Raw genomic sequence first — 21,259 nt, 5'->3', positions numbered from 1 at the left:
CTGTTTTGTTTTTAATTGTTATTGTATATTTCCCCTTAGAACCCCGACAACCTGCCCATCAGAGTGCACATCTCGGTGTGTGACTTACTGGCAGTCCTCATCGTCACCTACACAGCTACCACCTTCCTGTTGTGTGTTTACATCTTGGTGTTTCCTATCAGGTTCTCTGCTGGCAGCAGCTGTGTTTTTATTAGTCCCTTGCTTGGCACATATTAGGTCTTTACTGTCTGTTAAGTGAATGAGAGAATGGATGAATGAGCAAAGAAGCAACAAGAAAAAACAGTCTAGTGTAGGAGAAGAGACCATTGCTTCCCCACTGGTTTTGCTTCAAAGGACTAAAAGGCTTTTTGAGAGACAGGCTGCAATTAGAGAAAGCCCCACTCCAGAACTGAGGGTGGAGGGGGGCAGGTATGGTATGTCCTTGCTAGGAGGACACGAATAGCACATTTGATAGTCGCCAAAAGGTTAATAATTTTGACACAAAGGAAAAAGAAAAGTTTTCTTTCAAAAATAGTTACATTGGCCAGGCGGTGGTGGCGCACGCCTTTAATCCCAGCACTTGGGAGGCAGAGGCAGGCGGATCTCTGTGAGTTCGAGACCAGCCTGGTCTACAGAGCTAGTTCCAGGACAGGCTCCAAAGCCACAGAGAAATCCTGTCTCGAAAAACCAAAAAAAAAAAAAAAAAAAAAAAGGTTACATTTCTTTATTTCTGTGTACATGTGAATGTGGGGCTGTTGCCGTGACAGTTGTGGCCATCAGGACAACCTACAGGGATTTGCTCCTTCCAGCATGTGTAACCTCATCGTGGGGATCAAACTAGGGGGTCAGGCAGTGTAACAAGCACCTTTACCTACCTACCACCTATCTGCCAGCCCCAGAGTGCTCTTTCAGTCATGTGGACAAAAGAGGGGCTGGAGGAAGGCTCAGCAGTCAAGAGTACTTCCTGCTCTCTGGACTATGATATTGAGTCACAGAACCTAGGGAATGAATCCTTCTCTCTTCTGGACGATGAATTAGAGTCAGAGGACCCAGGGAATGAGTCTCTCTCCCTGAGAGATTCATTCATATATGCATATACACATATGTAGGGTCTGCCTAAAACGGCGTGAGGCACAGGACAGGACTTAACAGAGGGAGCTAACGGTGTAAACAGGAATGGCATCAGGCCGGGAACAGCTGACTACTTCCGTACACCTCCTTAGTCGTCCTCACGGCGCGTGGAATGGTAGGTTATCTTACGGGGCTTGTAATTATGGCTGCTGTTTATTAAACATTTACTACATGTTCACTTTTCCTGGACTGTCTCTCTTAGTTCTCAGAACCTCTAGTGAGAAAACTAACACAGAAGTTAAATATGTCCCAGGCCACATGCGTTTGAAAAAGGATGGCCTATACACCCAAATCCGCCTTTATTCCTAATCCTGGACCACAAAATCTGTTACCTGAACCTCCAAGAAACTCTGACTTGTTCAAGAAGACATGGCACAAATCAAAGACCAGAGCTTGGCCACACTGACCTTTAACTCCAGAACTCAGAGGCAGGAGAGTCTCTGAGTTCGAGACCAGCCCAGTTTACAGAGCGAGTTCCAGGGCAGCCAGGGCTACACGGAGAAACCCTGTCTCAAAAAAAAAGAAAAAAGAAAGGAAGGAAAGAAGGAAGGTAGGTAGGAAGGCAGGCAGGCAGGCCCCATTCAAGCCTGTCTATGCACTTCCTAGAATATTTTAAGGGTCCCCTAAGCAGACGAGAATTGCGGGGCACAGAGCAGATTGCCTGCGGAAGAGCCACAGAAAACATTCGCATGCTTCCGTTTCTGAGCAGTCTATATCCTAGGAAACTCAAACAGAGCCAGAAGTCACTTGATACTGGATTTTATTTGTTCTGACCATCTGATCGCCGTGGTAGAAACGACAATACCCACAGAGGGCGGCTCTGCGGAAGACCAGAGACACCAAAATAAACACTGCAGACAGGCCTGGAGAACAGCCTGGGAAGACAGGTTCTGTGGCAGGGGCCCAATCAGATCTCCTCTCTTCGTCTGAGGGTATCGGTCCATCAGAGCTGAACTCTGGCGACCCGCAACTGACTTTGCTGTTCAAAGTCTTACTTACAATAAAAAACAAGTTTCCTGGTTACTATGAGAATTCCAGTCGCCCATAAACCAAAACATCGGACAAGAGGGAGGAATTCAGAGTTAATTTGAGTTTTCCAGTAAACATCAAATAGGACTGAAAACTCACTCCAGCAGAGAAACCCATGACACACGACAGGAGTCCCAGAAACATCTTCCTGGGAGATAGTACTGCTATAAAGCCAGCCGATGCTGGACAATTAAGGGCTCACTCCCCCGAGATCTTATGCCAACCACTTAGGTTTCTTGATGCAGATCCCCTTCGTTTGGATATCGCAGCGGCTGCTATTTCCCAAAACTGGTGTGGCAAAAGGGCTTCCCACCATCAAGCTGGTTTCTCTAAGGAAGCCGCAAAGAGGGGAAAGCTGCCAATGAGCTTCCTGCTATTCCAATTTGAGCCACCAGGGGGACCCTGGTTCCAGAAAACTCGGGGCCAGGTCCTGCCTTTGCTCCTAAAGAAAGATGAGGGTTGGGACGCTGAAGCCCAGAGAGCCCGGGGGCCAGCGGGTTTCCCCAGCACCTGAGGGCGGGCGTCCCATGAAGTCTCAGGTTTCAGGAGAGCTGGCGGTTGCCTGTCTGAACGCTTCTCTGTGCCTTGGAATTGTACAGAATGTCTCTTGTGGCTTTTTCTCCTCCCTCTTTTCCTGTTGACTCTCCCCATCCGGCTCTATGAATCACTAGACTCCACAGGAGAGCCGCAGATGTTGACTTTACTTCTTTTAAGTCAACGTCAGCTCTCTCCTGCGGAGTGGGGAGCAGGCAGGAAAGTGAGAGGGTGTGGGGGGTGTGGGGGTGTTTTCGGAATTGCGAGGGAGGACAAAGGGCATCTGAAGGTGTCAGGAAAAAAATCCTTTGACCCCCTTGTGAAGGGGAGAAGATAGGGTACCAAACGAAGACCCAATGTTGACTGTGGAACCCCATCAGGGCCGGGAGGAAAGCACAGGGTGGGGACATTATGTGTTTTGGTGCCAGCCCTTCGTGTCTGAGGCAAAGCCTCATCTCTTGCCAGCAACATACCCATGGCTCAAAAGTCAAGTCAGGCTGCAGGTCTGGAGATATATTCCAGAAGCATCCTTTCCCCTCTGCGCCTCTAAGCCTCGTTTTTTGACACGAGTCTCTTGAAAAGGCTGCCAAGGAGGACTTTCTGAACCTTCAGCAGTCACTGCTCCAACTTCTCATCAGTCGGTTCTTCCTTGGGGATTTTCTTACGGGCAAAGAAGCCAAGCTACAGAGGGAAACATTCAAGTCATTGCCAGATGCCCTGACTGGGGGCCTTGCTAAGTGCCCTGCAGCTTATCTGAGGTCTTTGCGTCTGTTCTGCTCCCAGAAATGAGATTCAAATTTATTTTCTTTGGCTTAGTTTGACTCAAGCAACAATTGTGGAATAAAGTGAAGGAGATCCACACATGACACCCCCATCCCCACCCCCCGCGTGTTTAATTGCCTAACATGGAGCCTGACCTTCTTGGCAGAGTAAGATGCTTCAGACTGTGGGCATGATGCTCCCACTGCCCACAAAAGCTGGGCTCACCTTCCACAGGCAGAAGACAAGGAGAGCAAGCAGGAGCAACCCTCCCAGGGCGCTGCCCACGAGGATCCACAGGGAGATGGGGGCAGTGGGGCTCTGAATCACCTCCAAGAGGCTCTGCATATCAAGGAGAGTTTGTTTTGGTTTGATTTGCCACGCTCTGCCTTTGAGACCCGTTTCTGTGGGTTGCTTGTTTGTTTGTTTGTTTTTGAGGCAGAGTTTCGTGGTGTGTCCCAGATTGCCCTTCCAAACTCATGGCAAGCTTCCTCTCTCAGCCTGTTCTCTCAGCCTTAGAGTTACAGGCACGCATCACCATACCTGACTTGTGTTTTCTGAGTGTCCTTTAACTCGGTTAGCGTCACTCAACATTGTAACAAAGCCAGCCCCAAAGAGAGAGCGAAACAACAGAGACCTCTATCCTTAAAAACACCGCAGCAAGAAGCATGGCCGTGGAAGTGCCACTTCTGACTAGGCTGCTGCCTAGTGGCTATGGTCCCGCTCTGGAAAAGTCCACGGTGAGACTGAAGAGATGGCTCGGTAGTTAAAAGCACTTGTTGCCTTTGCAGAGGACCCGGGTTTGGTTCCCAGTATCCATGCTGCGGCTCAAAACCATCTCCCTTTGAGGGAATCCACGCCTTCTTCAGACCTCCACTCACATGGTATTCTCACTGATGCACAGTGAATTAAAGTAATAAAAACACCTGGGGGCGGTCAGTGATAGGAATGCTTATGTCATATTCCAGAGGCCACAAAACACTGATACACAGGAGATTTTAAAAGCTAAACTGAACTCAGGAGGCAGAGGCAGGCGGGTCTCTGTGAGTTCGAGACCAGCCTGGTCTACAGAGCTAGTTCCAGGACAGGCTCCAAAACCACAGAGAAACCCTGTCTCGAAAAACCAAAAAAAAAAAAAAAAAAAAAAAAAAAAAAGCTAAACTGAGAAAAGAAAGAGGCCGCCCTTTCACCATCCCACTGCCTCTGTTCCCATGGCTCCTACCTCACTCCAGGAGGGAGCTTCCGTCAGCTGTAGGACACTGCCCTTCTCGGTTCCTAACTTAAAGGTGCTGACCACCATCAGAGACTTGAACTTGGCCTGTGGAACAAGCAGACGGGAAACACTGAAACTGAGCCACCCCTGGTGGTATGGAACCCCAAGGGCGAAGCTGCAGCTCAGTGGCACAGTTATCAGGTCCTGAAGAGCAGAAGATGTTAGAGGTCGATGGGGAAAAGAGGAAGGGAAGCAGACAGAAACCCTGCTCTGAAAATACATCCAACTCCTCTCTCTCCACCCTTCCTACCAAATCCCACCGACCCTGGCACTAGGATCTAAGCATGGGCTGAGTGTCCTGAAGCCTTCATGTGTCAAATCTTGGTGTCTGCTGCAAGATACTAAGAGGGAGAAACTTTACCCAACTGTTGTGTTTAGTAGTGGGCCTTTGGGAAGTGCTTGGGGTGAAACTGTTTTAGTGGAACCTTGTGACTGAATCCTGATGGCTTTGAAAGAAGAGCAAGCGAGAATGGATACCCGCAAGTCCCCACCATAGGACCCAACAGAGACCCTTACAAGGGCAGAGCTGAGAAGAGTTTCGGCCCCTGAACCTAGTACACCTGCTGTTTACATCTTTGTCCACTGGTCTATGAGATCCCTGAGGGTAAGGACCATGTCTGATCAGCCTTTGTGCCCCAGTGTCTATGACAAATGTGTGTGTGTGTGTGTGTGTGTGTGTTATTCTTCAGTACTCTTCTACTTTTGTCCTTTTATTTGAGACAGGGCCTCTCATTGGCTTGACATTCTTTTTTAATTTTTTTTTTTTTTTTTTTTTTGTGGTTTTTCGAGACAGGGTTTCTCTGTGGTTTTGGAGCCTGTCCTGGAACTAGCTCTTGTAGACCAGGCTGGTCCGTGCGCCACCACCGCCCGCCCGGTGACATTCTTTTTTTAAAAGATAGGTTCTTACTGTCTACACCTGGCTTGCTGGCCTTGAACTCATTATGTAGATCAGGCTGGCCCTGAACTCACAGAGATAAACTTACCTCTGCCAACAAGTGCTGGGGTCTCTGTGTGTGTGTTTGCTTGTTTGTTTCTTTTTTAACATTGTCAAGTAGGTGAGACTAGGGGGCCAGTGAGCTTCTGGGGTGCACCTGAATCACCCTCCTATGTCCCCATCATTGGGATTACAAGCACATGTCACTGCATCCAGCTTTTTCTATGAGTCCTGGGGTCTGAACTCAAGTCTTCATGCTTTATCTACTGAGTCACCCCACAACCCCCTAGTGGCTTCTTAACAAAGGTTTGCTATGGAAGTCATTAAGCTAGCTATGGTGGTATATAACTGTAACCCCGGCACTCAGGAGACTGAATCAGGTCAAGACTAACTGCAGAGACTCACTGAAACCCTGGGGGTGGGGGATGGAGAGATGGGTTAGCCAGTAAGCAGTTGCTGCTCTTGAAGAGAGTCAGAGTTCAGTCCCAGCACCCAGATTACTGTAACCCTGGCTTCAGGGTACCCAATGGCTTCTTCTGTTCCCTGTGAGCACTCACAAACAAGTGCACACACTTACGTATAGACACACATATGTGCACATAAAAATAAATCTTGAAAAAAATTTAAAATAATAAAAACGTCTGGGGGTGGTCAATGGTAGAATGCTTACACCATATTCCAGAGGCTGCTAATACCATCCTCAGTCACACACACACACAATGAACACACCTGTGCACACGTGTGCATACACACACACACACAGCTGAATCTGACAAGATGACCAAGAACGCTAGAGAGAGTAGCAGATGTGGAGAGGAATGATTCGTCTTAGCTCACCTAAGGCTTATGCTTATTACCCAGAGATCTTGCAATATTGAAGGTGGTTGTTACATGTATTATTAAATAATATAAACACCTAGTGCTAAATAGCCATTTACCATTAAGGTGCTAGTTCCCTGCTCCCACTGACTTCTGAGCACCGACCATCATAGTAAATTCAATTTCATCTCCCTAGCTTCAGAGACTTTCATAATCTAAATCCCTCTCGAGTATGCAATTTTACTTTACTGTAAATAATATCAAGTATCGTATTCATTTGTTTAACAAAAAAGTATTAAACACGGCAATGAATTAGACATGATACATGATAGGTCTTAGATTCCCCACTGATGACTTACACAGAATTATTCCTGTAACAGGCATTTGACGAAATGTGAGTGGGTACATGCACGTGTATGTGCTCGTGTGTGTGTGTGGAGGGGTGTGTGGAGGGGTGTGTGTATGCGTGCGTGCACACATGTGCTCATGAAAGTGGCTGGCTGGCGTGGGGCTTGCTATATAGCCCAGGCTAGTCATGAGCTTTGAACTCGTAAAGATCCATCTGCCTCTGCCTCTTGAGTGCTGAGATTAAGGATGTACATCACCATACTAGCCTGATGAATTAGTGATTAAATGTGGGAATTTTATTAATTGACTCCTACGATGCAATTAAGGGTGGCTAAGTAGAGGAAAATACAAGAGTGGTTGCTATGCTCTATAGAGGGCTTGCCATAGGTCCATCTCATTACCTCCCTATAACAATTCCACAAGCTAGGTACAATCATTCTCATTTTAACCAGGTGAAAGCCGGGCATGGTGGCTCATGCCTTTCATCCCAGAGCTTAGGAGGCAGAGGAAGCTGGAACTCTGTGAGTTTGAGGCCAGCCTGGTCTACAGAGTAAGTTCTAGGACAGCCAGGGCTACACAGAGAAACTCTGTCTCCAACAAACAAACAAACAAACAAACAAAAAACCAAACCACAAACAAACAAAAAAATCAGAAAGAAAGATTATGAAAATGAAATCACTTGCTTATGGTCAAACAGAGGGAGGCTGAACTTAAAACAGGAGTCTGTCTACCTCCATGTTAATGTTTCTGATAGAAGCAAAATAGAAGAAAAGAAAAGATTTACCCTCCGGAAGAATTCGTTGTGAATCAGCCTCAGCAATCCAACAGAGATCTCAGTCCCCTTTGCCAGCTGTCCAAGGTGGCACCTCACCACCTGACACCGAGTGTTACTCCCATTCTATCCGAAGAGAGACACATCAGGACCCTGGAGGGCCCACCCACCTTTCACCCGACACCAGTCTCTACATGCATTCCTGCCCAGACACCTTCCAGGACCTCCTACCAGTCTGTTAGTGTGCTGAAGCTCCTCTGGGTGCACAGGGGGTCCTGGGGGCTCAGTCAGATTCTGCACTGTGCAGCTTGCCTAAAGGAAGATTCAACTGGAAAGGCTCCCAAACCAGCCCGTCCTAGACCCCTGCTATGCATAATCTCTTTCCTTCCTCCCAAGCCGCAGGGAAAAGAAGGGCCCCAGGAAGAGGAGCTGAGAGCAGTGGGCCAGCAGGAGGAGTCCGCTGGTTCAAGGTGGCAGGGTTCCGTGTGCTCTAGCCCAGACTCACATTGCTGGCTATGACTTGAGACAGTGACAGGAAGTAACTGCCCCCGTGGGCCACAGCTGGAAGGAGGGCTGAGATGATGAGGCCACTGACCACATGACAGCCAAGGTTCTGAACCTGGGAGAAGAAAGAGAGGCAAGGACAAGGGACGTGCTGCATCTCTTCCCCTCAGCCACTCCAGGACAACTCTTCTGATCCTTTCCCCAGACAGCTATTGCTGTTTCCCCAGCCGCACCCCTAGTGGGCCAACCCCCACCAGCATGCCAACCCCCCCCCCCCCCCGAGCTGCTCACCCTCAGAGTGGTTTTGAATTCAGGGCCAGGACCCACTGGGAGAGTCCTGTAAGGGTGAACCTCGTATCGATGTAGGGTGGACTCACTGTATGGACACCAAACCAAGAGGTGAGGCCATGACAATGGCACAGGCCACATGATCAGCATACAGACATGGATTCAGGGAAGGCAGGGTCAGCACATGGACAATGAGATAGGGATGAAAGTAACACAAACTTGATAAAAATAAATACATAAATAAATAAATAAATAAATAAATAAATAAAGCCATGTGGTCATATCCCCATATCTCTTTATCAGGACCTGACAAAGCCCAGGAAAGTAAGGTGCTTAAGAGCGAAGGTTAACAGTTTGTGCTCATGGGAAGACTGGAGGACAAGGAAGGACGGGGTGGGGGGGGCACACAAAGAATGTGACTCTGGGTCAGAGCAGGTCCCAGCCAGGATCCCAGCCATACCTAGAGAAGAGGAGGTGAGGCTCGTATCGGATGTAGGCAGAGGTCTGAACTGTATTGTCTTGAAGGGTCTCATTTCTCTCCAGGCTATCGCTGTAGGGTCAAGGGGGAGACTTTCACTTTCCAGTCCCTCCTCAGGGACCCCCTCTACTACTAAAGGAATTGGGGGGTCTTTCCATCAAGACCCATGAGAGGGGCCAGGCAGTGGTGGCGCACGCCTTTAATTCCAGCACTCCGGAGGCAGAGGCAGGCGGATCTCTGTGAGTTCGAGGCCAGCCTGGTCTACAAGAGCTAGTTCCGGGACAGGAACCAAAAGCAACGGAGAAACCCTGTCTCAAAAATCAAAAAAAGAAAAAAATAAAATAAAAAGACCCACGAGAGGGGTAGGGGGGCTGGAGGAAGCTCCTGTGTTCTCACCTGCTGGCAGTCAGCCTCACCAAGGCCTGGCTCAGGAGAAAGGTGCAGCTAAATTCAAACTCTAACAGAAAGGTCACCTGGGGGTAAGGGAGGTGGATGGAATAATAATAAATTCTTCCTTGTGGATAAACCACAGAAGAACAAGCCCCCGCCTACCTCCTCCCCAGAACTTCCACGCCTGTGGACCCCAGACCCCGCTTTCTCTGCACTTTGTTCTCATTGTGGGCCCACACTCACCTTGGCCCCCGCCTGGAAGACTGGATGGCCCACGATGCACACCCGGGCATGGGGGGAAAGGACAGTACATTCCACCTTCACTGGTTTGGCTCTCTGAAGGCAGAGGGACGAGGAGGAAGTTAGAGCCAGGGCCAAGGCTGCTCTTCCACCCACTAAGACACTAAACACTGAGCCTGTCTTCAAGCGCCCCATAGCCACGCCATATTCTCATCTTTCTCCTCCCCTTCACCTCTGCCCCTTCCGTCGGGGGTACCTGAGGAGTAAGACTGGTCAGGTGGAGGTTTCTAGAGAACCTGAGACTCAGGCTAGTGTTGTAGGCGTTTTCCTTCTTGTTCTCCAGGGTTGCTGACACCAGCAGTTTCTGTCGGTCACCATGAACCACAAATGGGGACTTCCTAAAAATGGGAGATAAAGGAAAGACTAAGAGGCAAAAGAGAATCAAAGGTCTCACTTCCAACACGGTGGCACAGGCCTTTAATCCCAGAAGCAGAAGCAGGTGGATCTCTGTGAGGTCAAGACCAGCCTGGTCTACAGAACAAGCTCCAGGACAGCCAGGGATACATAGGGAGAACCTGTCTCAAAACAACAACTCTCTAGCTCCCTCGACGCCCTTTTGGTTTGCCTAGCTCATGTCCATCTGACCTGGAGCCCCTGATGTCCATGTCTGCTTGAAGTACCAGGTCTGTGATGCACTCGTTGTCAGGGCCGCAGTCTTTTGAGAAGGGGACCTAGAAGAGAGTTAGGGGTCTGAGGATGGAGAGGAAGGCAAAGAGAAAGGACTGGAATTGGGGGAAAGCAAAGAGAGGCTATATTTTGATCACCAGAGCCTGGCTAAGATTTCACCATTTGTGTGTGGCCTCCCCTTCTCTTAAGTTCATTGGGAGGGCAGCACTGGGACCCCAGACAGAGCAGGGCATGACACTACCAACCAGCTTTCGGACAGAGGTGGACGATCCCTCATCCAGCACAGGCCCTGGCTTTGTGGTGTTGTCCAAGGTAAAAGTCACAGTCAAGGCCACTGGTCGGAGGTAATCTGATGTATCCTGAGGGAAAGCAGAGTGAAGGGCAGATCATGGGGAACCAGGGTTAGAGTAGAAGCCAGACCTCTGCGGAATATGAAGCACTTCCTATGTCCTGGGCATTGTGTCCCAAGGTGGTCACAATATGATGGAATGAATTGATATTAGTATATATCATCCCTTTTGGTCAAGGACATGGGGTGTGGCAGATGAGTACCTTGGCAGAGTTCACAGTGACACATTATAGAGCTAGGGTTCCAATCCTATCATCCTGACCCCCAAATCTGAATTGTCTCAATCTCTCTGCTTCCGTTTGGCTACTGATCTGTCTGAACCTCCACCGGGAACCAGGCTTCCCCTGACTCTCAGACCCGATGCAAAGCCGTGCCTGCCCCGTCCTCACCAGTACGTGGAAGTGCAGCTGCTCACAGGTGACATTCCCTACACTGAGCTGGAGCTGCCGAGGCGACAGCCGCTGGCCGGAGCCATCAAATGCTGCACGCGCCCCAGCTGTCCACTCATCCAGTGATGCCGAGAGCTGGATGTCTGGATGGGAGAGGCAAGCGTGAGAGTGGAGACAGATGCAGACGCCAGGGTGGGCCAGGACTTGAGGGCTGTCCAGGCTGTCTGCAGTCACTCACAGAATCTGCGGTCCCAACGCCCCGCAGTGTGAGAGGTCACTCGGAAACACAGGGCTGCAGTGAGGCAGGCTGCTTCCTGGCCTCTTCGCCTACAGTTCTTTTGAACCACACTGATGTGCGATGGCTTCACATCCAGGGTTGGCAGCAGGTGTATGATGGGCTGGGAGCTGGGAACGAGGTGGGAGAGAAATTGTAAAGGAGTAGGTAAAGGACAGCCCCAGAGTGGGGATGGAGCTCAGTGGTGGAGCTCTCGAGCATCTGAGCTTGTACTTCAGAACCGGAAGGACAGAAAAGGATGAGAATCGCAACCTTAGTCCTTGCTTTCTGTGATTAAGAAAGAAAAATAATATTAAGGTCTGAATATGTCACCCTTCCCAGAAGCCTAAGACAGAAGTCACATAACAATACATTCGCGTCACTAAGCACTGATGTCAGGCTGGAGAGATGGCTGGGGGTTAAACGCTCTGACTGTCCTTCCAGAAGATTCCAGCACCCACAGGGCCGCTCAACGGCAGCTGTAAAACTCCAGTTCCAGGGGATCTGACACCCTCTTCTGGTCTCCACGTGCAGTGCACACATGCACAGTGTACACATACACAGTGCACACATACACAGTGCACACATACACAGTGCACAGACATACACATAGGCAAAACACCCATACACATAGAATAAAAATAAACACTCTTAAAACTCTTTATGTGGACTATCTTATTTGATATTTACAATAAACCAGTAAGATGGTGACAATCAGTTTCTTTCTTTCTTTCTTTTTCTTTTTGGTTTTTCGAGACAGGGTTTCTCTGTATACCTTTGGAGCCTGTCCTGGACCCTGGAATTAGCTCTTGTAGACCAGGCTGGCCTCGAACTTACAGAGATCCACTGACAATTCCTTTCCTTCTATGAACTAGAACACTGTGCACTGCTACCCAAGCTGAACCCCTCACCTGAGCAGGATGGCCGCCCCATGGGCACCCACAGCAACATCCACAAGATCATCTCCATCCAGGTCTAACCGGCCATCCACACTTCGGCCAAAATAGCGGAGGGCCTGTGGCATGGATACAGCAGCAATCCGCTGAAAGGAGGAGAAGAAAGACTGAGGAAGAACTCACAGCCCCTTCTCTGCCCTCCTGCCAGGTTCTTTCTAACATTCCCATCCATCAAGAGAAGAAGAAAAATTTGCCTATCTCGGAAATCCCTCATTCGCCGTCTCCCTTGGCAACCTATGAATGCAGCCACTTGCTTGGTTTGACTTTTAAGCCAAGTGGATGACAAATAAGCAAAACACACACACACACACAACTCCCTTCCCTTTCTACCACTGTGTCCCATTTTCAATTGTTTGTTTTATTTTGTTTTTGAGATAACATCTCACTGTGTAGTCCTGGCTAGCCTGGAATTCACTATGTGGGCCAGGTTGCCCTTGAACTCACAGAGATCCACCTTCTGGGATGAACCCCAGCACTGCTAACCTGGGTAGGATGGGGCCTGATTCCATTCTGGGTTCCGTGATACAGGTATAGTGCTCCCCGGTGCCCATCCTCCAGGGGAGCCCCCACTGCCACATCAGCAAAACCATCTTGATTCAGATCGGGAAGAGCAGCCATGGCAAAGCCAAAACGAGAATCCTGGGGACGTTCTGGCTGAAGGGTTCCTTGGAGCATCAGCAAAATTTGCTTGTAGTGGTGAGGAGATAGAAGGAATTGTTTACCTTGTGACCCTCACCCATCAGCAAACTCAAAGATATCTGTGTTTCTCCCTTTTCTCCCTTCCACCATTCCCCACACACATTCTAGAGGGCCCCACCAATTCTTACCTGGCCCACCACATATACATACACACGTCCAGTCTCTTTGTTCTGGGGACCCAGGAACATGGGGGCTGCCACAAGTAAGACGTCAGTTATCCCATCCTTGTCTGTATCCAATGGGCAGAGCTCACTGCCAAAGTATGAGCCAATCTGGGTGAGGGGGGTGGTGATGAGCCCAGAGAAAAGGGAAGGGAAGGATTGTGACAGCTGGACTCAGCAGGAAGTACTCAGCAGCCTCAGCCTGGCAGTCCTGGGGACCCAAGGGTCTCACCCTCCCTTGATGTCATACCTGATCCCCCTGGAGGCTCTGGGTGACCCTCAGAGACCCATCGTTCTTTAGCTGGAAGGCGATGACCTTTCCTCGATGTCTAAACCTCGGTGCTCCGGAGAGAAAGAGGCGGCGGCCACCGGGCAGAAGCATGGAGGAAACCGAGTAACCTAGAAGCGAGCAGGGATCAGATGCCAGAGGGAAAGAGGATGAGATGAGAGCGGAGGGTGTGCTAAAGGCTTAAGGTGAGTTCTCAAGAGAGATCAGCGAAAAACTGCCCGACTAACAGGGAGTGCCTCATTCGCCCTACTGGGTCGTGTCCCCCCCCCCACCCGCCCCAAACCAGCTCCCTGCAACTCTGTTACTCACCCAGGTAGGCTGCATGGTTCTGCAAGGCAGGGGGAAACTCATCTTCCAGGGCCGTTCGTGGGGGGAAAAGGCGGCGACCTTCTTCAAGCCATAGTACTGAGCCCCCCCAGTCATAGGCCCCCACCATCCCAAAGAGAATCCCATCCTGAGGGGCAGAACCGAATGAGGACACTGAGAAGACAGTGAGGAACAGGAGAAAAATGAAGTCTCCAGGAGTAAGATGCTCACAGAAAAGCACGGAAGGGCAGGGACTAGGCGGGTTAAAGGAGAAATCTGGAAGGGCCTTAGGGTTTAAGTTGAGTCAGAAGCGGCAGAGGATTATGAAGAGATCAAGGGCTCAGGGATGTTGCAGAGGGTCAGGGTCTGTCCAACCTGTAATCGGTGGGTGGAGAAGCCAATCTCAGACATTTCTAGCCCAAAGGAGCTTTCGTTTTCCCCACGGGACCCTTGGGCATAAACAAATTGCAAAGCGCTCAGGGGAGCTCGCGGCACTGAATTCACTCTGGAATGCCCCAACACGGTCCTCCACTTCACCCCGATAATCATTACCTTCAAGACCGAATATCCGGTCTCCCAGCGCATCCACAATGTCCGTCAGCGCAGCCTCATCTGTGACATTAAAGAAGAACCGCTCATCTGGATCACTGGCAATATCTCTGATTTCCCGAAGGAAAGAGCTAGGGTCTCTCTGTCGCCGGAGATAGTGACCGAGGACCTGAGTTCAAGATGGGGGTCTATTAGCTGTGTGAAGTAAATTGTTAGAGCTGACACAGGACATAGCCAACTAGAGAAAAGGGGAGGGAACAACGGCTGGATTCCAGGCGGTGGCTAATACTATTCTCTCTGTTTCACATATTGAAAACCTCTCTCCATCTCTCTTTTTAGCTCCAGAGTCGATTCTTGGTCTGGGAGATGACTCGGGGAGTAATGTGCTTGCCATGCAAACTGACAACCTGAGTTCAGATCCCCAGACCCACAGAAAATGCTGGACACAGTAGCTCAGGCTTATCTGCAATCCCAGCATGCCCCTACCAGGAGACAGGAAGCTGAGTCAGAAGACTTGACCAAGCCTGTGGGCCAGCTAGCCTGGCTTAGAGTATGCAGCTGAACAAGGATCCCAGTCTCAAACAAGGTGGAAAGTGAGGACCGACATCTGATGTGGTTCTCTGACCTCCATATATATAGAGGACACACAACAAACAAACACACACCATACAAATACACAACACCAAACAAAACCAGAAAGCACCAGAGTCAAGTCTCACCGCGATCCCGTAACGTGTTACTTTTCCAGCCTCACAGGCCTTTAGTGCGGCTGGAAGCTCCTCTCCATCATGAGATTCCCCATCAGTGACAACCACCAGCAGCCTTGCAGCCTCAGGTCGGCCCCCCCGGGACTGACTGAACCCTTCTGTGCTAAGGAAAGAAAAGAATGAAATACGGTCATGCATGTAGGTGTGCATGTGAGTATACACACGCTCTGCACACACACACGTGCACACACACACATGTGTATTTAACACTGTCATCCATTCTCTGAGGTCAGATGTTGTGTCTTCTAGGCCATTCTCCAACAGTGTTAACATGCAAACTGGCACAAAGTCGCGGCTTGAACGTTTGGGTGCCCAGAACATATAGAATATAAAATAACTTATCATCAGTGTAAGTTAGTGCAAGCTTTATTCATTCATAGATTCATTCAGTGAACGTTGTGTTTGGGTTGACAAGATCAAGGAGATGGAGAAGAGACACCAGTCATGGTGTCAGGCAGTCTCCCTGGAGGAAAGTTTAGGATCGTGTTTGGAAAAGAGGTTAGGACTTGAGTGGCTAAAAAGCTAAGGATCAGAATTGACACGGAAATAGCAGAGAAGAGATGGGGCTCTGGTCACAGAAACAGACAGACCAGGAGAGATACACTCAGAGACACTGTGAGATACACTCAGAGAGACTGTGAGATACACTCAGAGATACTGTGAGATACACTCAGAGAGACTGTGAGATACACTCAGAGAGACTGTGAGATACACTCAGAGAGACTGTGAGATACTCAGAGACTGTGAGATACACTCAGAGACACTGTGAGATACACTCAGAGAGACTGTGAGATACTCAGAGAGACTGTGAGATACACTCAGAGACACTGTGAGATACACTCAGAGACACTGTGAGATACACTCAGAGACACTGTGAGATACAGTAAGAGAGACTGAGATACACTCAGAGACACTGTGAGATACACTCAGAGAGACTGTGAGATACTCAGAGACACTGTGAGATACACTCAGAGACACTGTGAGATACACTCAGAGACACTGTGAGATACACTCAGAGACACTGTGAGATACAGTAAGAGAGACTGAGATACACTCAGAGACACTGTGAGATACAGTAAGAGAGACTGAGATACACTCAGAGACACTGAGATACACTCAGAGAGTGCTGGGCCAGCAGCCAACCGAGCCTTCCTCCATCAACATCGGGCACGCGGATAAAGATAAGCGCACAGACCATCTCGTGATGTACACGCTACATCCCAGACCCTCTCGCGGCGTGCCGATCCTTCATCCTCCCACATCCCTTCACCATGCCTCACCATGCCAGCATTATCGCTTGGGCAGTTCTTGTTTCTCGCCCCTCCCGCCGGCTGAGGTTCCTTGCTGCTCTCACAACTTCTTCCTTGGTTCGGAAATCTCCCAGGGACCACTCGTGCACCGGGCTCTCCCCATACTGTACCAGTCCTACCTGAAAACAGTAAACCATGTCCTCCAATGGGATGTTTGTAGAGGATGGAGACAATGGAGAACAAGGGATAGAGAGGAAATGAACACCTCGCAGGCATGTCCAGTCTGCAGTCTGTGGGTCCCAAGCAACTGCATACGGCAAGAGACAGCTATGGATGTGGCCCATACAAAATCCTCAACTTACTTCAAACATCATGAGATTTTTTTAAAAAATATTTATTTATTTATTATGTATACAATATTCTTTCTGTGTGTATGCCTGAAGGCCAGAAGAGGGCACCAGACCTCATTACAGATGGTTGTGAGCCACCATGTGGTTGCTGGGAATTGAACTCAGGACCTTTGGAAGAGCAGGCAATGCTCTTAACCTCTGAGCCATCTCTCCAGCCCCCAAGATTTTTTTTTTTTGACTTTTTGGTAACTTAATTACACAATTCTTGAGCATGAGTTCTGTAGATGACAATGTCCTGGTGTGATGTCAAGGGGTTGGACATGCCTGATTACACTGAACGGACCATGAGGTTCTATCTCTTTCCCTCCAAACCCATCCATGTGTCCCTCACTTACCTGTATCTGCTCCGGATCAATAAAGAGTCTCCCTACCAGCCTCCGAAGGAAAGTCTGAACTTCAGACCAGGGATAGATACTATTGGAGCCATCCAAAACAATGACGACGTCCATGTATGTTGGACAGCCTAGAAGGGGGGAGTATAGCGATGGGAAGAGCCAACAAGGAAAAATGTCACAGGAAGACGCGTCAATGTAAGCATCTATTAGGACTTCTTACATGCAAGGAAGGACCATGCCAGGCTCCTAAGTATGGGAATGAATGAAAGAAGAGATGGGCAAGTGTGAAGGATGAAATCTGCACCAGATAGAAACCTACCACTAATCTACGCCATGGGAGACCAAGAGAGCATCACTTTGGTACGTGTGTGTGTGTGTGTGTGTGGGAACTGAACTAAGGGCTCTACTCATGCTCTATCCATGTGCCACTGAGGGTCAGGTCCAGCCCGGAGGGTCATTCTGATAGTGGTAAACCAAAGAGGCAGCAGAGTCAGGCATGATGGTACATGTCTACTATGCCGGTACTTGAGAAGCTGAGGCAGGCAAATCCCAAGTTCAAGGGCATCCTGGGCTATATGATAAAACTATGTCCAAAAAGGCAGCAAGTAAGAAGGTGTATGGAAGGACTGGGGGAGAACTCAATAGCTGAATGCTCATTTGGAATGCATAAGATCCACAAAAATAAGATATTGAGGATTCCGAGAAAATGTACCGGGGTAGAGAGCATTGTAAACGAGAAATACAGGTAAAAATAAATGGCACCCAGAGGAAAAATAATGTATATGTAATGGGTGCACAGGATGTATGGAGGATAAGCTGGGTTTTTTAAGTTGAAACCCTAAGCCAGATCCTGGTGTCTTGACACTTTAGTCAGGAGTCTGAATTCTAATCTGTTAGCAAGCAGCAGATTGTGCTGCAAGCACAGCTGGGGATGGTGAGGTTATCCATGCCGACTTCTGCTGAGTCTGGGGATGGTGAGGAGAGCCATGCAGACCCTCTGCTGAGTCTTTTGTTCTGTTTTCCCCACCCAGCACCCCCATCTGAGAACTGAGTTCCTAGGCCCTTCACCGGCTCACGTTGGGCAGTGGGTGCCAGGCTTCCCTGGGGCTGAAATGAAGCATCCACACGGGCACACAGTCCAGAACTGAAGACAGAGCTGCCACAAGCACGGGACCATAGAGGGGCACAGGCCTGGGGCACAGGTGGGTAAGGGAGATAGTTATTCCCAGGTCTAAGAGGGGCTCCTCAGAACATGCATCTAGTTAAAAATAAATAAATAAGGCACTAAGATCACTCCATGGCGTATCCTATCTTGCTCTCTAGGGATTTTAAACTCCTTAGCTCTTCTATATAGACTAACCCCCTTTACCATAAAGCTCTTTTCCCTGCCATGAACCTTCGGAGACCCTTCAGCTCACCATGAATCCCCCATCACCATCTGTCTCTAGTAGCGACATGCCCAGGTGCATATTCATGGCCGGCTGAGATGAATTTCCCAGTTGATAGTCTCCTGGTTGGAGGAGGGGTAGAAGAGAATGAAGTCGGGGTCAAAGGCTGGGTGCTCGAGTTCAGGGCAGTTTGGGAAGAGAATGAAAAGGAATCTGTATCAAGTTGAAGGCAAGGTCTGTATAGGTTATGGGGGCAAAGAAGCTGACACACAAGGACTCAGCTACTGGGTATCAGAATCAGGGATTAGCAAAGAAAGAGTTGGGCATCTTCTTACCCAGGTGGCCCTTGGCACATGGGGCATTGTAGGATCCCCCTATAGAGCAGCGATAAACATCCCCCCGCCGGTCACCTGAAGGCCCATCCCAAGGGGCTCCCACCAGCATCCTGGGAGGGGAATATGGATATAAGCATCGGGTGAACATAACTCTTTTTTCTTCTTTCTTTTTGTCAAGACAGGGTTTCTCTGTAGCTTTGGAGCAGGTCCTGGAACTAGCTCTATGTAGACCAGGCTGGCCTCAGGCTCACAGAGATCCACCTGCCTCTGCCTCCTGAGTGTTGGGATTAAAGGCGTGGACCACCACCGCCTGGCAAACATGATTCTTTTTTTTTTTTTTTTTTTTAAGATTTATTTATTAAGCATACAATGTACTGCTGGCAAGGAAGGCACCAGATCTCATTACAGATGGTTGTGAGCCACCATGTGGTTGCTGGGAATTGAACTCGGGACCTCTGGAAGAGCAACCAGTGCTCTTACCCTCTGAGCCATCTCTCCAGCCCCCAAACATGATTCTTAATATAGACGAGAGGGAAAGTGCATGGAGGTGGCCAGTTCAAAGCCCTAGGCACTTTCAAAGACCAGCTTAGAGACTCATCTCTCCTGCCTCCCTTTTTACCAGGGCTTCCACAGTCCCAATCCCGTGGTCCTCCGGTTTCCTTCTCACCATCGCTGTCCACCCCCAACATGTTGCAAGACGCTGTATCCGAATTCGGCCTCTGGTGGCCCTGTGAATAGGCGTGGGTGGCGCTCATCCAGATTAAAGGGGGAGCAGAGACCTGGGAGGCCAGGATCAGAATTAGCACCAGCTGGTCAGTTGAAGGACTGGAGCGGGCACAGCGATGCCCAAGACAGGAGGGTGCATCTTCAGCTCAGTGTGGCTGCCTGATTGCTTAAAGCTTGCCTGGCCTCTGTCGATGTCGTGTACTAAAGCCCCAGGTGGGGTGATGGGGCGACTCTCCCTGCGTGGGGGATTCTGAGGCCCTCGGCCATGCTGAAGCACAGCTGCACTTTCGTTCCCGCTCCCGAGATCTCATTCACAGATACGTCTGGAAAGGTCGGGTTACTCTCCACATCACCCTCCTACACACCCTCTTAGGCCCTCAGAGTCCAAAGAGGGAGCGGGCCTTTGCGCAGCCGCACAACCACCCCTTCCAAGTTCTTCCCGAACCCGGGCCATAGGGAAAAGAGGAGGGCGAGGAGCTTCGTGTCTGGGTGTCTCCTCTTTCCATGCCTTGACATTGTCACACTTGCACTTTCTCCAAGGTCTAGGACGCTGGTGGCTTCCAGCCCTACAAACCTCAGTGCTAATTAACTGGGTGGAACCAGCCTGCCCACACACATAGTTTGCCATCTATCCTTGTCAAGGGTCCTATCCACCCCAAAAAACACTCCCCCATAATCTGTTACTTATCTCCTCCACCTCCCAACTACCCCTTACCCACTCCCCCAATTCCCTCAAACTTTAGCTCACTCCGAAGGTCCCCAATTGTGTCCTTGCCGATCCCTTTCTTCTGACCCCAATTCCCATAAAATCAGAGCGAGTATTTTAGGAAACAAAGATTATAGGGTATTTGCAGAGAAAAATTCCAAGCCTCGTGTCCCTCCTGTGCCTCTCTCTCCCACTGTCTTGCTCCTTATGTTCAAGCAACCCTCTCTCACCCTACGCCCACCCTCCAGCATCTCTAACTTTCGATTCAAACCGAGCTCACTTTCAGAAGGTATTCTGTATGAGAGCCTCTTTGCATCCGGGAAACAGGGTTATAAGACCAGGAACTCATTAGATGAACCTGGAGTTCTGACCACATCGTAAGGCAATTATACCTTGGTACCAGGGAGTACCAGTGGTAGGGAGAGGCCGGGAGGGTAACCGTAGGATCAGGCTAGCTGCATGGAAGAGGAGAAACGTGGTTCTATTCTGCATCCTCAATTTTATGGAGTTTAGGGCAAAGGTGTTAGATAACTAGGTACAAATCTTACTCAAGCCTTAGGCAGCTTCAACCCCTGCCATTGCGGAGTCTAAAAATATGAGTTCACATGCAAAATACGGTATCAATATTAACCTCTGACCCAAACTCCCAGGTAATTTTAATCACAATGGTCCCAATTCTAAACAATACACATATCTTCCATTCCCACCAGAAACCAAGAAGTTTGCTTTCCTCACCTGTCAGCAACGCCAGGGACAAGAACAGGTGAGGAGAGGAGAGGCGCGCCATGCCTGCTTGTCCTGTCTTGTTCAAGAAGTCCTCTGTGCTTCTCTGTCCCTCTCCTTTGCTGTTTTCTTTACTTTCCCTCCTATCCTGCCCCCTCCCACTGGCAGCTAAAAATAAAGTTGGACGGAATGGGAGGGGTGGTGGTGGGGAACTGTGGGGAGCCCCAGTCCAAGAGGACAGAGGGATCTTAGTCCAGTCTCTGCCTTGGTGCTGCCCCCTGGAGGCCTCAGCTCATATTCAAAGAGAACACAGCTTTGGACCCTTTCTGAGGCTACATTCCCCACTGTTTATATTTCCAGTAGTGATTTCCTCCCGTTTGGAACGGAAAGTAGGAGTTAGAAACAAATTCTTTTCGCTTTGTTAATCTCAACCTGAGATATGCAGAATAAAAGCCGATAGCAGTGACAGCAGTGTCTTCCTG

At 49.4% G+C, this 21,259-nt stretch overlaps 1 protein-coding gene across 1 annotated transcript; it reads right to left on the bottom strand.

Moving 5' to 3' along the window:
- Positions 1-2,509: 2,509 nt before the first annotated feature.
- Itga10 (integrin subunit alpha 10) lies at positions 2,510-20,908 on the bottom strand. Its single transcript, XM_057793408.1, has 30 exons — positions 20,790-20,908; positions 19,290-19,401; positions 18,623-18,732; positions 18,318-18,409; positions 17,976-18,090; positions 16,900-17,027; positions 16,185-16,333; positions 14,857-15,007; positions 14,141-14,306; positions 13,964-14,037; positions 13,592-13,736; positions 13,244-13,392; positions 12,961-13,104; positions 12,617-12,820; positions 12,089-12,219; positions 11,142-11,308; positions 10,904-11,046; positions 10,411-10,524; positions 10,124-10,209; positions 9,735-9,876; positions 9,482-9,574; positions 9,245-9,321; positions 8,831-8,920; positions 8,374-8,458; positions 8,084-8,197; positions 7,810-7,890; positions 7,591-7,704; positions 4,655-4,750; positions 3,661-3,774; positions 2,510-3,354 (listed from the first exon to the last, which is right to left on the bottom strand). The coding sequence occupies exons 1-30, from the start codon at positions 20,839-20,841 to the stop codon at positions 3,289-3,291; spliced, it is 3,504 nt and encodes a 1,167-aa protein (XP_057649391.1). The 5' UTR covers positions 20,842-20,908; the 3' UTR covers positions 2,510-3,288.
- Between the last annotated feature and the right edge of the window lie 351 nt (positions 20,909-21,259).

Source organism: Chionomys nivalis, chromosome 18 (assembly GCF_950005125.1).
Source record: "Chionomys nivalis chromosome 18, mChiNiv1.1, whole genome shotgun sequence".
Classification (NCBI taxonomy): domain Eukaryota; kingdom Metazoa; phylum Chordata; class Mammalia; order Rodentia; family Cricetidae; genus Chionomys; species Chionomys nivalis.
Note: the sequence above shows the minus strand (reverse complement) of the source record. Positions and strands in the feature narration are given on the sequence as shown.

What these genes read in the sequence shown, in the direction of transcription:
- Itga10 (XM_057793408.1), bottom strand. Translation starts at nt 20,841, where the DNA reads ATGGCGCGCCTCTCCTCTCCTCACCTGTTCTTGTCCCTGGCGTTGCTG. An exon ending in TAACACGTTACGGGATCGCG is followed by an intron (nt 14,307 to 14,856) that starts GTGAGACTTGAC and finishes TCTTGAACTCAG; the next exon opens with GTCCTCGGTCACTATCTCCG. An exon ending in CCGGATATTCGGTCTTGAAG is followed by an intron (nt 14,038 to 14,140) that starts GTAATGATTATC and finishes TTTATGCCCAAG; the next exon opens with GGTCCCGTGGGGAAAACGAA.